The sequence below is a fragment of the Staurois parvus genome, unplaced genomic scaffold (assembly GCF_062004578.1).
Source record: "Staurois parvus isolate SC_StPar_1 unplaced genomic scaffold, SC_StPar_1.0 ptg000179l, whole genome shotgun sequence".
Lineage (NCBI taxonomy): Eukaryota > Metazoa > Chordata > Amphibia > Anura > Ranidae > Staurois > Staurois parvus.
In genome coordinates, this window is record NW_028317975.1 from 5,420,281 (window position 1) to 5,438,083 (window position 17,803).

Sequence of the window (17,803 nt, forward strand, 5' to 3'; positions counted from 1 at the left end):
AGATGAAAGTCCTGACATCTCCTCCTCGCACGCCGCGGTTCTTCCATGCTGGCAGGCAGCCGGATAATTAGCCGCTGATAATGTGTCATTTGAGGGCATTACGGGACGGAATCGTAGACTTCCGACTGGGTTCCTCTCACACCTCCTCCCCATTGGAGGAACCACTGCTTGGAAGAGCGTGAGGTTGATGTTTTGACCCCCAAAAATGTTAACTTTGAATTTTTCCATTTCTGTAATTATATTTAACATTTTCAGTTTATTTAGTCTTTCCTGTTTATCCATTAAAGCGGTTGTAAAGGTTCAATGTATGAAGGTAAAAAAACGTCTCTGTGCAGCATCCCCGCCTAAGCCCCCTCCCGATCCAGCGATGGGCACTGGAGTCTCGGCTATCCTGGGACTCCCTCTTCTCAGCCAATGAGAAGCCATTGGCTCCCACTGCTGTCCATCACAGCCAGTGAACCAATGAGAAGAGAGAGGGGTCGGGGCCAAACCCGTTCACATATGGAGCAGCGGGTGCCGCTAGAGCAAACTGCAAGGAGAGCCTGCGGAGGACCCGACAAGAGGGAAAGGCCAGGAGAATCTGCAGGGGACCCGCCAAGAGGGAGAGGCCAGGAGAATCTGCAGGGGACCCGCCAAGAGGCAGAGGCCAGGAGAGCCTGCGGGGGACCCGCCAAGAGGGAGAGGCCAGGAGAGCCTGTGGGGGACCCGACAAGAGGGAAAGGCCAGGAGAATCTGCAGGGGACCCGCCAAGAGGGAGAGGCCAGGAGAATCTGCAGGGGACCCGCCAAGAGGGAGAAGCCAGGAGAGCCTGCGGGGGACCCGCCAAGAGGGAGAGGCCAGGAGAGCCTGCGGGGGACCCGACAAGAGGGAGGGGACAGGAGAGTCTGCAGGGGACCCGCCAAGAGGGAGAGGCCAGGAGAGCCTGCGGGGGACCCGACAAGAGGGAGAGGCCAGGAGAGCCTGCGAGGAACCCGACAAGAGGGAGAGGCCAGGAGAGCCTGCGGGGGACCCGACAAGAGGGAGAGGCCAGGAGAGCCTGTGGGGGACCCACAAAGAGGGAGGGGCAAGGAGAGCCTGCAGGGGACCCGACAAGCAGGAGAGGCCAGGAGAGGAGAGGAGAGGTCTGCACACTACTTACTTCTGACCCCTGCACTCTGTGTATTACTTACTTCTGACCCCTGCGCTGTGTGTTACATACTCCTGCCCCCTGCTGTCTTCACAATACTTACTTCCTACCCCTGCACTCTGTGTATTGCTTACTCCTGCTCCCTGATGTCTGCACAATACTTATGACCCCTGCACTCTGTGTATTACTTACGTCTAACACCTATGCTCTGTGTGTTACTTACTCCTGCTCCCCGCTGTCTGCACAACACTTACTTCTGACCCCTGCACTCTGTGAATTACTTACTTCCTACCAATGCATTCTGTGTATTACTTACTCCTGTTCCCTGCTGTCTGCACAATATTTACTTATGACCCCTGCGCTCTGTGTGTTACTTACTCCTGCTCCCTGCTGTCTGCATACTACTTACTTCTGACCCCTGCACTCTGTGAACTACTTACTTCTGACCCCTGTGCTCTGTGTTACTTACTCCTGCTCCCTGCTGTCTGCACAATACTTGCTTCTGACCCCTGCACTCTGTGAATTACTTACTTCCTACTCCTACACTCTGTGTATTACTTACTCCTGCTCCCTGCTGTCTGCACAATACTTACTTCTGGCCCCTGCACTCTGTGTGTTGCTTACTTCTGACCCCTGCGCTCTGTGTGTTACTTACTCCTGCTCCCTGCTGTCTGCACAATACTTACTCCTGATCCCTGCACTCTGTGAATTACGTACTTTTGACCACTGCACTCTGTGTATTACTTACTCCTGCTCCCTGCATAATGATTACTCCTGCTCCCTGCACAATACTTACTTCTGACCCCTGCAATCTGCGTATTACTTCTGACCCCTGCCCTCTGCGTATTACGTCTGACCCCTGCCCTCTGCGTATTACTTCTGACCCCTGCCCTCTGTGCATTGCTTACTCCTGCTCCCCGTTGTCTGCCTTTAGAATGACTTTAATGCAGAATTTTTTTTAGGCAGCAGTTCTGTAAATCCAGCTTTTGACCCAGAAAACAGAGACGTTTTTACTTTGTAAAATGAGTTTTGATATTTTGTTACGCAGAGTTTGCAAAACTTTTGAAAGAAAAAACAAAAGTATATCTCTAAAGTTCTATTCACACATCTCCAGCGTGGGCAGCAATAAAAAACAAGGCGTCCTGGAGGCCCTTCAACTCATTAAACAGACGATCCATTTCCAGAGAGCTAATCGCCGGGTAATGAGGGTCGATCTAATGATAATTGCACATCAAAGTCCAATTCAATTGCTTTTTCATTTTTGTGGACATAAAATTTTAAATACAATAAACAGCCATAAAGGAGAACTATAATTGCTGATTGTGGCTGGAGATAGGAGGAGGTTCAGCGCAAAGCGGAAAATAAATACAAAGTCGGGGAAGTTTGTTGGAACTTTCACTCGCCGTCAGTGATTGGCTGCTTTCTGTGCAGATGGGGTTCTGTAGCCCGGAGGGGCTTTTCTCACGCGATTCTCTGGAGGCCCGCTGTCCTGGGGGGGGCTTGGAATGGATATAAGGAGTCAGATGCAATGATTGCAGCAACTTCTCCGCTCTCATATTAGGATGCAGCTCCTGTTTTATGCCCAAACTCTATTCTGATGCAAAATGAGGCCATCAAAAAAAAAAAATAGCTGTTGGCAATGAATCCTGGGCATAGACAACCTATTCAAATTCTCTGACCAATGTGACAAAGGATTAGAGGGAAACCTCAGGCCAGGAAATAATGAAAAAGTATCGCCGGTATAGGATGGATTCAGGTTGACTGGTTTGATTCACACTGAAAGAACATGCAATCTGCATCCCAACGTAGTCCATAGGGCGCCCCTGCTGGAGCCAGACCTCTATTGCGGCTAGGGTGGTCCCAGAATGGACAGCCAGAAAGACACTGAGGCAGCTCTTCATAGAGTCTGGACAAGCTCTGATGAAGGAGCTTTCTATTCACACTCCGAAACGCGTTACTGCCCCCATCTTACATCACTTCCGGCATATGCGGCCAGAGTATAGTCCATAGGGCGCCCCTGCTGGAACCAGACCTCTGTTGCAGCTAGGGTAGTCCCAGAATGGACAGCCAGAAAGACACTGAGGCAGCTCTTCATAGAGTTCAGACGAGCTCTGATGAAGGAGCTTTCTGTGCACGGTCTGAAACGCATTACCGCCCACATCTTACATCACTTCCGGTGTATGCGGCCAGAGTATAGTCCATAGGGCGCCCCTGCTGGAACCAGACCTCTATTGCAGCTAGGGTGGTCCCAGAATGGACAGCCAGAAAGACACTGAGGCAGCTCTTCATAGAGCTTGGATGAGTTTTGATGAAGGAGCTTTCTATTCACACTCCGAAACGCGTTACTGCCCCCATCTTACATCACTTCCGGCATATGCGGCCAGAGTATAGTCCATAGGGCGCCCCTGCTGGAACCAGACCTCTATTGCGGCTAGGGTAGTCCCAGAATGGACAGTCAGAAAGACACTGAGGTAGCTCTTCATAGAGTTCAGACGAGCTCTGATGAAGGAGCTTTCTGTGCACGGTCTGAAACGCATTACCGCCCACATCTTACATCCCTTCCGGTGTATGCGTCCAGAGTATAGTCCATAGGGCGCCCCTGCTGGAACCAGACCTCTATTGCAGCTAGGGTGGTCCCAGAATGGACAGCCAGAAAGACACTGAGGCAGCTCTTCATAGAGCTTGGATGAGTTCTGATGAAGGAGCTTTCTATTCACACTCCGAAATGCATTACTGCCCCCATCTTACATCACTTCTGGCATATGCGTCCAGAGTATAGTCCATAGGGCACCTCTGCTGGAACCAGACCTCTATTGCGGCTAGGGTAGTCCCAGAATGGACAGTCAGAAAGACACTGAGGTAGCTCTTCATAGAGTTCAGACGAGCTCTGATGAAGGAGCTTTCTGTGCACGGTCTGAAACGCATTACCGCCCACATCTTACATCACTTCCGGTGTATGCGGCCAGAGTATAGTCCATAGGGCGCCCCTGCTGGAACCAGACCTCTATTGCAGCTAGGGTGGTCCCAGAATGGACAGCCAGAAAGACACTGAGGCAGCTCTTCATAGAGCTTGGATGAGTTCTGATGAAGGAGCTTTCTATTCACACTCTGAAATGTGTTACCGCCCCCATCTTACATCACTTCCGGCATATGCGTCCAGAGTATAGTCCATAGAGCCCCCCTGCTGGAACCAGACCTCTATTGCAGCTAGGGTAGTCCCAGAATGGACAGCCAGAAAGACTCCGAGGCAGCTCTTCATAGAGTTCGGACGAGCTCTGTTGAAGGAGCTTTCTGTGCACGGTCCGAAACGCGTTACCGCCCCATCTTACATCACTTCCGATGTATACGTCCAGAGTATAGTCCATAGGGCGCCCCTGCTGGAACCAGACCTCTATTTCAGGTAGGGTGGTCCCAGAATGGACATCAGGGAATGGGAAGCCAGAAAGACTCCGAGGCAGCTCTTCATAGAGTTCGGACGAGCTCTGATGAAGGAGCTTTCTATGCACGCTCCGAAACGTGTTACCGCCCTCATCCCACATCAGTGCCGGCGTATGCATCCAGAGTATAGTGCATCAGTCACTTTACAATCACTTTAAGTCAAGGGGAAGTCAACACCTTTCATACTAGTATTGTTGTTCAGTGACTTAGTACTGAATGCTCTGAATCATTAGGAATTCCAGGCAATCAGCATTTTCAGGAGAGAGGTCAGCAGTGCGGGGCTATACTCCCGCAGCACAGGATTCATTTCAATAGGCAGACTAGTATTTTTTTTAGCTTTCCTGATTTATGATAATTTCATTCACTGTTTCCATTTTCTTGTATTCATTTAAATATCTGCTGTGTTTATTCATGCATGGTAAATTTTCTTTAATCTGCTCCAACAAGACAAGGCAGCGATTTGAATATCTTTATATTTCTCATATTCTGGATCATCTGAATCTTTAGGGCTTAAAGTCGACCTGAACTCAAAAAGTAAAGCTTTACGACATTAAAGGGAACAACTAAAACTTGTGATTGTGCCTCAGCAGGACTTCTTTTTCTTGAATTCCTCCTTAAAGATAGAATTGTGCTTCCCGTGACTTGTGCCTCATAGCTATATATACTATATTGCCCCAAGTATTGGTCAGCCGGCCTTTCCACACACATGACCTTTAATGGCCTCCCAGTCTTAGTCCGTAGGGTTCAATATTGAGTTGACCCCGCCCTTTCCACGCACATGACCTTTAATGGCCCCCAGTCTTAGTCCGTAGGGTTCAATATTGAGTTGACCCCACCTTTCCATGCACATGACCTTTAATGGCCCCCAGTCTTAGTCCGTAGGGTTCAGTATTGGTCGGCCTGCCTTTCCACGCACATGACCTTTAATGGCCTCCCAGTCTTAGTCCGTAGGGTTCAGTATTGGTCGGCCTGCCTTTCCACGCACATGACCTTTAATGGCCTCCCAGTCTTAGTCCGTAGGGTTCAATATTGGTCAGCTGGCCTTTCCACGCACATGACCTTTAATGGCCCCCCAGTCTTAGTCCGTAGGGTTCAATATTGAGTTGGCCCCGCCCTTTGCAGCTATAACAGCTTCAACTCTTCTGGGAAGGCCGTCCACAAGGTTTAGGAGGGTGTCTATGGGAAGGTTGGACCATTCTTCCAGAAGCACATTTGTCAGGTCAGGCACTGATGTTGGGGGAGGAGGCCTGGCTCACAGTCTCTGCTCTAATTCATCCCAAAGGTGTTCTATGGGGTTGAGGTCAGGACTCTGTGCAGGCCAGTCAAGTTCCTCCACTGCAAACTGGCTCCTCCATTTCTTTATGGACCTTGCTTTGTGCACTGGGGGGCAGTCATGTTGGAACAGGAAGGGGCCATCCCCAAACTCTTCCCACAAAGTTGGGAGCATGAAATTGTCCAGAATGTCGCCTTAAGAGTTCCCTGCACTGGAACTAGGGGGCCAAGCCCAACCCTTGAAAAACAACCCCACACCATAATCACCCCTCCACCAAACTTTACACTTGGCACAATGCAGTCAGGCAAGTACGATTGTGCAATACTCACAGACTAACTCGACTCTTATGAAGTCCTTTACCCCGAGGACTTCCAGAAAGACCCCGGAGTTGCTGGTGGTTTTGAAGAAGAACACAATATCGGTGCTGAATTCCACATGGGGTGCTGGGAAGTACAGGTAGGAGGCCAGGGTGGTGAACGATGCAGAGTTCCAAAAATTTCCTGCAAGGCAAACAAAGCAATTTTTGCACCGGTCCAGAGGGCGGGTCTCCCCTGTAGGGGCACCAATGGCAACTCGGACTTTACAGGGAATTCTTTTCCTTCACTACCTCAATGTGGCAGCTGGTAGGTACGTCCCTGACTGCTATAGATACATACTGCATAATCAACAGGCAATGGGCTTTCAGGGGGAAGTGATTTGGGGGCTATAAAGCCACCTGACAACTTCTACAGGTTGTGAAAGGTATACCCATAAATACAAGGTGCAGCAATACAATACGAGTGCAAGGTCTCACAGTTAATGACCTTTCCAAGCAGCCACAGCCTGAGTAGAAAAGCTTACCTCCTGCCAGCAGGCTGGAGAGCAGGACCCTTACTCACTGTGTGGAAGCAGTGGTCTCTCTACAGATGTACGACATGTGCGCTAATGAGTTAGACCTGTAGCTCAGCAAACAGCAGAGAAGGACCCTTTCTCACTGTCTGTAGGTTACAGAGAAGGACCCTTGCTCACTGTATGGAAGCAGTGGTCTCTCTGCAAAGGTCCAACACATGCCCTAATGAATCAGCAGGTTGCACAGAAGGACCCTCGCTCACTATGTTGAAGCAATGGTCTCTCTACCGTGGTCTAATGCGTGCGCTAATGAGTCAGACCTATAGCTCAGAAAACAGCAGTGAAGGACCCTTTCTCACTATGTGGAAGCAGTGGTCTCTCTACAGAGATCCGACACATGACCTATTGAGTCAGCAGGTTGTAGAGAAGGACCCTTGCTTGCTTAGTTGAAGCAGTGGTCTCTCTCCTTCGGTCTGATACGTGTGCTAATGAGTCAGACCTGTACCTCAGCAAACAGCAGATAATGACCCTTTCTCATCGTGTGGAAGCAGTGGTCACACTACAGAGTCTGACACATGCTCTAATGACTTAGCAGGTTACAGAGAAAGACCCTTGCTCACTATGTGGAAGCAGTGGTCTCTCTATAGGGGTTTTGCACGTGCCCCAGTGAGTCCGCAGGTTGTAGAGAAGGATGCTTGCTCACTATGTGGAAGCAGTGGTCTCTCTACAGGGGTCCGAGACCTGCCCTAATGAGTCAGCAGGTTGCAGAGAAGGTCCCTTGCTCACTATGTGGAAGCAGCGGTCTCTCTACAGGGGTCCAACACATGACCTATTAGGTCAGTAGGTTGCAGAAAAGGACCCTTGCTCACTATGTGGAAGCAGTGGTCTCTCTACAGAGGTCTGACACGTGTCCTAATGAGTCAGCAGGTTGCAGAGAAGGACCCTTGCTCACTATGTGGAAGCAGTGGTCTCATTACAGGGGTCCGACACATGACCCAATGAGTCAGCAGGTTGCAGAGAAGGACCCTTGCTCACTATGTGGAAGCAGTGGTCTCTCTACAGGGGTCCGACACATGACCCAATGAGTCAGCAGGTTGCAGAGAAGGACCCTTGCTCACTGTATGGAAGCAGTGGTCTCTCTACAGAGGTCCGACACATGACCCAATGAGTCAGCAGGTTGCAGAGAAGGACCCTTGCTCACTATGTGGAAGCAGTGGTCTCTCTACAGGGATCCGACACATGACCCAATGAGTTAGCAGGTTGCAGAGAAGGACCCTTGCTCACTATGCGGAAGCAGTGGTCTCTCTACAGAGGTCCGACACATGACCCAATGAGTCAGCAGGTTGCAGAGAAGGACCCTTGCTCACTATGCGGAAGCAGTGGTCTCTCTACAGAGGTCCGACACATGACCCAATGAGTCAGCAGGTTGCAGAGAAGGACCCTTGCTCACTATGTGGAAGCAGTGGTCTCTCTACAGGGATCCGACACATGACCCAATGAGTTAGCAGGTTGCAGAGAAGGACCCTTGCTCACTATGCGGAAGCAGTGGTCTCTCTACAGAGGTCCGACACATGACCCAATGAGTCAGCAGGTTGCAGAGAAGGACCCTTGCTCACTATGTGGAAGCAGTGGTCTCTCTACAGGGATCCGACACATGACCCAATGAGTTAGCAGGTTGCAGAGAAGGACCCTTGCTCACTATGCGGAAGCAGTGGTCTCTCTACAGAGGTCCGACACATGACCCAATGAGTCAGCAGGTTGCAGAGAAGGACCCTTGCTCACTATGCGGAAGCAGTGGTCTTTGCTCTCCATCTACCAATGTGTAAAACATCTATTTAAGCTTTTTTTTCAAGGCATGCTCATTGTGATTGGCTCAGACACGTCACATGTTTACTTCAATACTGCAACTGTGTCACGTAACTACAATACAATTACAGCAGAAAAACAAACTTACTGTCTCCATAACAACGCAAAGGACCGATTTTCCACGCCGCCTCTGAGCCCGATCTGTTGGTGTCAGTGATCACAATTTGAGAGAGCGGCAAATGCTCTTTGAAGGTCAGGAATCCGGTGTCATTGGTCCTGAAATACACAATAAAAATGTCTGCAATCTCACGGAAAATGTTATTTTCTTTTTTTTTTACAATAATTTTTACTTTTTTTTCACAGGGTACCTTTTCTTGTGGATTTTGTTTTTCGCCAAACGACAAAATTTAAAAGGTACGAGTAATAATGCAAAACATTAGAACTGGGAAGAAAATCGCAGAATAACATTCGTTTTTACCCCAATTCACACAAAATGAACGCACACGCAGGTTTACAGGACTAAAGGCCCCCACAGTTATTACAGGTGCACCCCACAGTCAGGGGCGGACTGACCATTTAGCCACTCGGGCACTGCCCGAGGGCCCGGGGTTAGTGGGGGGCCCTATGAAATGCCTCTAGTACCTTTCATAGGCTTTTTTGGGTGTGCTTTGAGTGTGGGCAACGACACAGGGGTCCCAAGATTTCCTAATGCCCGGGGGCCTCATGAGCAGGGGCGGACTGACCATTTGGAAACTCGGGCACTGCTCGAGGGCCGAGGTCAGTAGGGGGCCCCATGAGATGCCCCTGGTACCTTTTTCATAGGCTTGTTTGAGTTTGCGCAAGGACACAGGGGCCCCATGATCCCCTATTGCCCGGGGGCCCCATGAGTTGTCAGTCCGCCCCTGCCCATGAGTTGTCAGTCCGCCCCTGATTACAGGTGCAACCCACAGTCTACGCTTCCGATCGAATGCGGATACTGTTAGCGGGTTTTTCTGTTCATTGAATGTTCAGGAGTCTTTTGGATCGAATGTTCTTATGGCTCATTTCTCTTAGGATCGAATGTTAGAGATTGTTACATTCCTTCTGCAAGAGGCAATACGTGGAAACTGACACTTCACACACATTACTAGACATGTACGGTTCGTTTCGTTTCAAATTTGGACAAATTTTTTGGTATTCGGACATTCGCATGTCTCCGAATTTTCTAATTACCGTATGTTAGTAACAAATCTGAAATAACAAAAACGAAAATTTGAAAGAAATTTTTAATTCAAATCTAATTAAAATCTATGAAAAGAATAGAATAGAACATAAGAGAACAGAGCATATTAGAATATAATAAAATAGATTAGAATAGAATAAAATAGAACAGAAAATAAAAGAATAGAATAGAAAAACAATGACTAGGAATGTAATATAAAAGAATAGAAAAACAATGACTAAGAATGTAATATAAAAGAATAGAATAGAAAATAACTGTCTTCCTAAATTTAAAATTTTGAATAGAATAAATGTGAATACTGTAGATTAGAATAGAATAGAAAAGGAGAGGCTAGAAAAGAAAATTGAATAACACAAAGAAAATAACTAAATAAATTCAAATTTAAATAGATATTTGTATCTCTCTTTACAGCATGCTTGTAAAACACACAGATAACTCCTTCCTGCCCAGTGCCAATAATACAGTGTCAGTGCTTTTTATTAGCACTGAACACTGTATTGGTGTCACTGGGGATGTCAGTGACACCAGGTCAGTCCCCCCCCAGTGTCAGAATTCCCGCCGCAGTCCCGCTATAAGTCGTTGATAGCCGCCATTACTAGTATAAAAAAATAAATAAAAATAGAATTTCCAGTATCTTTCCCGCCATTTGTAAACGCTATAACTTTCACGTAAACCAATTAATTTACACGTATTGGGATTTTTTTTTTTTTTTTATAGCGAAGACAATGAGCAGAATACATTTTGGCCTAAATATATGCCGAAATTAGATGTTTAAAATGTTTTTATTGGACAAAAAAAAGTCGAAAATCTATATTTTTTTTTTCAAAATTGTTGGTCTTTTTTTGTTTATAAAGTAAAAAAATAAAAAATGCAGAGGCGATCAAATACCATCGAAAGCTCAATTTGTGGGGAAAAAAAGGACATAAATTTAATTTGGGTGCAGCATTGCATGACCGTGCAATTGTCAGTAAAAGTAACGCAGCGCCGGAACGCAAAAATAGTCAGTTCCCCCCCCCCAGTGTCAGAATGCCCGCCGCAGTCCCGCTATAAGTCGCTGATCGCCGCCATTACTAGTATAAACAAAAAAAAGCCAGTATCTATACCGCCATTTGTAGACGCTACAACTTTCACGTCAACCGTTTAAGTTACACGTATTGGGATTTTTTTCCTCTCTTTTTTTTTTTAGCAAAGACACGGAGCAGAATACATTTTGTCCTAAATTTATGACGAAATTTGAATTTAAATTTTTTTTTATCGGACATGTTTGATTGCAAATAGTAAAAAAAAAAGTAAAAAAAAACCAACAAAAAAAAACAAAAACAAAAAAATATATATATATATTCAAAATTGGCTGTTTTTTCTTGTTTATTACACAGAAAATAAAAATCGCAGAGGCGATCAAATACCACCGAAAGCTCAATTTGTGGGAAAAAAAAGAACGTAAATTTCATTTGGGTGCAGCATTGCATGACCGTGCAATTGTCAGTAAAAGTAATGCAGCACCGGAACGCAAAAATAGTCAGTCAGTCCCCCCCCCAGTGTCAGAATGCCCGCTGCAGTCCCGCTATAAGTCGCTGATCGCCGCCATTACTAGTATAAAAAAATATTCCAGTATATATACCGCCATTTGTAGACGCTATAACTTTTACGACAACCAATTGATTTACACGTATTGGGATTTTTTCTTTTTTTTTTTTTTTTTTTTAGCAAAGACCTGGAGCAGAATACATTTTGGCCTAAAAATCTGAATTTTTAAATTTTTTTATCGGACATGTTTTATTGCAAAAAGTAAAACAAATATATATATATATTTTTTTTCTAAATTGTCACTCTTTTCTTGTTTATAAAGCAAAAAAAAAAAAAAAACGCAGTGGCGATCAAATACCACCAAAAGCTCAATTCGTTGGAAAAAAAGGACGTAAATTTCATTTGGGTGCAGCGTTGCGTGATCACGCAATTGTCAGTAAAAGTAACGCAGCACCGTAACGCAAAAATAGTCAGTCCCCCCTCCCCCCCGCAGTGTCAGAATGCCCACTGCAGTCCCTCCATAAGTTGCTGATCGCTGCCATTACTAGTATAAAAAAAAAAAAATCCAGTATCTATACCGCCATTTATAGACGCTAGAACTTTCGCGTCAACCAAATTATTTACACGTATTGGGATTTTTTTTCTTTCTTTTTTTTTTTTAGAAAAGACACGGAGCAGAATACATTTTGGCCTAAATTTATGACGAAATTTTAATTTTAATTTTTTTTATCAGACATGTTTGATTGCAAATAGTCAAAATAAAAGTAAAAAAAAACAAAAAAGAACAAACAAAAAAATATATATATATATTCAAGATTGTCTGTTTTTTCTTGTTTATAACACATACAATAAAAATCGCAGAGGCGATCAAATACCACTGAAAGCTCAATTCGTGGGAAATATAAGACGTACATTTCATTTGGGTGCAGCGTTGCATGACCGTGCAATTGTCAGTAAAAGTAACGCAGCGCCGTAACGCAAAAATAGTAATCCCCCCCCCCCGCAGTGTCAGAATGCCCCAGCTGCAGTCCCGCTATAAGTCGCTGATCGCCACCATTACTAGTATAAAAATAAAAAAATGAATAAAAATCCCGGTATCTATACCGCCATTTGTAGACGCTAGAACTTTCAAGTAAACCAATTAATTTACACAAATTGGGATTTTTTTTTTTAGCAAAGACACAGAGCAGGAATTTATTTGATTTTTAAAATTTTTTTATTGAATATGATTTATTGCAAAAAGTCTAAAATATATATATATTTTCTAAATTGTTGGTCTTTTCTTGTTTATAAAGCAAAAAAAAAAAAAAAACGCAGTGGCGATCAAATACCACCAAAAGCTCAATTCGTTGGAAAAAAAGGACGTAAATTTCATTTGGGTGCAGCATTGCGTGATCACGCAATTGTCAGTAAAAGTAACGCAGCACCGTAACGCAAAAATAGTCAGTCCCCCCTCCCCCCCGCAGTGTCAGAATGCCCACTGCAGTCCCTCCATAAGTCGCTGATCGCTGCCATTACTAGTATAAAAAAAAAAAAATCCAGTATCTATACCGCCATTTATAGACGCTAGAAATTTCGCGTCAACCAAATTATTTACACTTATTGGGATTTTTTTTCTTTCTTTTTTTTTTTTTAGAAAAGACACGGAGCAGAATACAATTTGGCCTAAATTTATGACGAAATTTTAATTTTAATTTTTTTTATCAGACATGTTTGATTGCAAATAGTCAAAATAAAAGTAAAAAAAAACAAAAAAAAACAAACAAAAAAAAATATATATATATTCAAAATTGTCTGTTTTTTCTTGTTTATAACACATACAATAAAAATCGCAGAGGCGATCAAATACCACTGAAAGCTCAATTCGTGGGAAATATAAGACGTACATTTCATTTGGGTGCAGCGTTGCATGACCGTGCAATTGTCAGTAAAAGTAACGCAGCGCCATAACGCAAAAATAGTAATCCCCCCCCCCCCCCCCGCAGTGTCAGAATGCCCCAGCTGCAGTCCCGCTATAAGTCGCTGATCGCCACCATTACTAGTATAAAAATAAAAAAATGAATAAAAATCCCGGTATCTATACCGCCATTTGTAGACGCTAGAACTTTCAAGTAAACCAATTAATTTACACAAATTGGGATTTTTTTTTTTAGCAAAGACACAGAGCAGGAATTTATTTGATTTTTAAAATTTTTTTATTGAATATGATTTATTGCAAAAAGTCTAAAATATATATATATTTTCTAAATTGTTGGTCTTTTCTTGTTTATAAAGCAAAAAAAAAAAAAAACGCAGTGGCGATCAAATACCACCAAAAGCTCAATTCGTTGGAAAAAAAGGACGTAAATTTCATTTGGGTGCAGCGTTTCATGATCACGCAATTGTCAGTAAAAGTAACGCAGCACCGTAACGCAAAAATAGTCAGTCCCCCCCCCCCCCCCGCAGTGTCAGAATGCCCACTGCAGTCCCTCCATAAGTCGCTGATCGCTGCCATTACTAGTATAAAAAAAAAAAATCCAGTATCTATACCGCCATTTATAGACGCTAGAACTTTCGCGTCAACCAAATTATTTACACGTATTGGGATTTTTTTTCTTTCTTTTTTTTTTCTAGAAAAGACACGGAGCAGAATACATTTTGGCCTAAATTTATGACGAAATTGTAATTTTAATTTTTTTTATCAGACATGTTTGATTGCAAATAGTCAAAATAAAAGTAAAAAAAAACAAACAAAAAAATATATATATATATTCAAAATTGTCTGTTTTTTCTTGTTTATAACACATACAATAAAAATCGCAGAGGCGATCAATAACCACTGAAAGCTCAATTCGTGGGAAATATAAGACGTACATTTCATTTGGGTGCAGCGTTGCATGACCGTGCAATTGTCAGTAAAATAACGCAGCGCCGTAACGCAAAAATAGTAATCCCCCCCCCCCCCCCCCGCAGTGTCAGAATGCCCCAGCTGCAGTCCCGCTATAAGTCGCTGATCGCCACCATTACTAGTATAAAAATAAAAAAATGAATAAAAATCCCGGTATCTATACCGCCATTTGTAGACGCTAGAACTTTCAAGTAAACCAATTAATTTACACAAATTGGGATTTTTTTTTTTAGCAAAGACACAGAGCAGGAATTTATTTGATTTTTAAAATTTTTTTATTGAATATGATTTATTGCAAAAAGTCTAAAATATATATATATTTTCTAAATTGTTGGTCTTTTCTTGTTTATAAAGCAAAAAAAAAAAAAAAACGCAGTGGCGATCAAATACCACCAAAAGCTCAATTCGTTGGAAAAAAAGGACGTAAATTTCATTTGGGTGCAGCGTTGCGTGATCACGCAATTGTCAGTAAAAGTAACGCAGCACCGTAACGCAAAAATAGTCAGTCCCCCCTCCCCCCCGCAGTGTCAGAATGCCCACTGCAGTCCCTCCATAAGTTGCTGATCGCTGCCATTACTAGTATAAAAAAAAAAAAATCCAGTATCTATACCGCCATTTATAGACGCTAGAACTTTCGCGTCAACCAAATTATTTACACGTATTGGGATTTTTTTTCTTTCTTTTTTTTTTTAGAAAAGACACGGAGCAGAATACATTTTGGCCTAAATTTATGACGAAATTTTAATTTTAATTTTTTTTATCAGACATGTTTGATTGCAAATAGTCAAAAAAAAAGTAAAAAAAACCAAAAAAAAACAAACAAAAAAATATACAGTATATATATATTCAAAATTGTCTGTTTTTTCTTGTTTATAACACATACAATAAAAATCGCAGAGGCGATCAAATACCACTGAAAGCTCAATTCGTGGGAAATATAAGACGTACATTTCATTTGGGTGCAGCGTTGCATGACCGTGCAATTGTCAGTAAAAGTAACGCAGCGCCGTAACTCAAAAATAGTAATCCCCCCCCCCCGCAGTGTCAGAATGCCCCAGCTGCAGTCCCGCTATAAGTCGCTGATCGCCACCATTACTAGTATAAAAATAAAAAAATGAATAAAAATCCCGGTATCTATACCGCCATTTGTAGACGCTAGAACTTTCAAGTAAACCAATTAATTTACACAAATTGGGATTTTTTTTTTTAGCAAAGACACAGAGCAGGAATTTATTTGATTTTTAAAAATTTTTTATTGAATATGATTTATTGCAAAAAGTCTAAAATATATATATATTTTCTAAATTGTTGGTCTTTTCTTGTTTATAAAGCAAAAAAAAAAAAAAAACGCAGTGGCGATCAAATACCACCAAAAGCTCAATTCGTTGGAAAAAAAGGACGTAAATTTCATTTGGGTGCAGCGTTGCGTGATCAATTGTCAGTAAAAGTAACGCAGCGCCGTAACGCGAAAATAGTCAGTCCCCCCCCCCCCCGCAGTGTCAGAATGCCCGCCGCAGTCCCGCTATAAGTCGCTGATCGCCGCCATTACTAGTATAAAAAAATAATTAAATAAAAATCTCAGTATCTATACCGCCATTTCTAGACGCTAGAACTTTCACGTCAAACAATTGATTTACACGTATTGGGAATTTTTTTTAGCACACACACGGAGCAGAATACATGTTGGCTGAAATTTATTTGATTTTTTAAAATTTTTTATTGAATATGTTTTATTGCAAAAAGTCAAAAATATATATATTTTTTCAAAATTGTCAGTCTTTTTTGTTTATAACGTAAAAAATAAAAAACGCAGAGGCAATCAAATACCCCCAAAAGAAAGCTCCATTTACTGGGGAAAAAAAGGACATAAATTTCATTTATGTAGAGCGTTGCACGATTGCACAATTGTCAGTTAAAGTGACGCAGCACAGTACTGCAAATTAGATTTTTAAATTTTTTTATTGGATATGTTTTATTGCAAAAAGTCAAAAATATATTTTTTTTTTTTCAAAATTGTTCATCTTTTTTTGTTTATAATGCAAAAAATGAAAACCATAGAGGTGATCAAATACCCCAGAAAGAAATCTCCATTTATGGGGAAAAAAGGATGTAAATTTAATTTATGTAGAGTGTCGCATGACAGCGAGATTGTCAGCAAAAGTAACGCAGTGCCGTACAGCAAATTTGATTTTTAATTTTTTTTTATTGGATATGTTTTTATTGCAAAAAGTCGAAAATATATCTTTTTTTTCAAAATTATTCGTCTTTTTTTGTTTATAATGCAAAAAAATAAAAACCGTAGAGATGATCAAATACCCCTGAAAGAAAGCTCCATTTACTGGGGAAAAAAGGGATGTAAATTTAATTTATGTAGAGTGTCGCATGACTGCGCAATTGTCAGTAAAAGTAGCACAGCGCCGTACTGCAAATTTGATTTTTAATTTTTTTTTATTGGATATGTTTTATTGCAAAAAGTCAAAAATATATATTTTTTTTTCAAAATTGTTCGCATTTTTTGTTTATAACGTAAAAAATAAAAAACACAGACGCAATCAAATACCCTGAAAGAAAGCTCCATTCATTGAGGAAAAAGGACGTAAATTTCATTTATGTAGAGCGTTGCATGACCGCGAGATTGTCAGTAAAGGTAACGCAGCACCGTAACGCAAATTTAATTTTTTACATTTTTTATTGGATATGTTTTATCGCAAAAAGTCGAAAATATATATATTTTTTTCAAAATTCTTCATTTTTTTTTGTTTATAAAGTAAAAAATAAAAAACGCAGAGGACGATCAAATACCCCGATAGAAAGCTCCATTCACTGGGAAAAAGGCGTAAATTTCATTTATGTAGAGCGTTGCATGACCGCGAGATTGTCAGTAAAAGTAACGCAGCACCGTAACGCAAATTTAATTTTTTACATTTTTTTATTGGATATGTTTTATCGCAAGAAGTCGAAAATATATATTTTTTTTCAAATTCTTCATCTTTTTTTGTTTATAAAGTAAAAAAAAAAAAAACGCAGAGGCGATCAAATACCCTGAAAGAAAGCTCCATTCACTGGGAAAAAAGGACGTAAATTTAATATATGTAGAGTGTCGCATGACCGCACAATTGTCAGTTAAAGTAACGCAGCGCTGTGTCGCTGAATGAAAAAAAGGCCTGGCCAGGAAGGGGGGGGGGGGGGGAATCATCTGGAAGGAAAGGGGTTAACCAAATGGGGACCCTGGATATAGGAAGTAAGGCATTAAAAAAAAGGCATCTAATTTTCGCGGCGACCGTTGCGCTGGTATAATCGGTGACACGCTCTGCATCTGAGCAGCCGCTCCAACAGTTAACCCTTGTTAACCTCCTATAAACGATCGTCAGCCATAATTAGCGCCTTCCTCTCCTTTTTTTCCTCCGGTATAATTTTTTTTTATAGCCGATTCTTTTTTTCTTTTTTTTTTTTTTCTTTTTCATGTTTAATTTTTCTTTCAGGAATTTGTTAGCTTTCTTTTTTTTGCTTTTTTTTTCTTTTTGATGTTTAATTTTTCTTTCAGAAATTTATTAGCATTTTGTCTTTTTTTTTTTTTTCTTTTTGATGTTTAATTTTTCTTTCAGAAATTTATTAGCATTTTGTCTTTTTTTTTTTTCTTTTTGATGTTTAATTTTTCTTTCAGGAATTTGTTAGCTTTCTTTTTTTTGCTTTTTT

The 17,803-nt window shown here is 42.1% G+C and overlaps 1 protein-coding gene across 1 annotated transcript in view; it reads right to left on the bottom strand.

The window, feature by feature from the left end:
* The window catches only part of LOC149462256 (contactin-associated protein-like 5), a 577,382-nt gene that overhangs the window by 119,319 nt on the left and 440,260 nt on the right, over window positions 1-17,803 (bottom strand). Inside the window, exons 15-16 of the mRNA XM_089677193.1 lie at window positions 8,620-8,747; window positions 6,167-6,337 (exon numbers count right to left, since the gene is read on the bottom strand). Of these exons, the coding sequence (XP_089533319.1) occupies window positions 6,167-6,337; window positions 8,620-8,747 (299 nt within the window). The remainder of the gene's footprint in view (window positions 1-6,166; window positions 6,338-8,619; window positions 8,748-17,803) is intronic.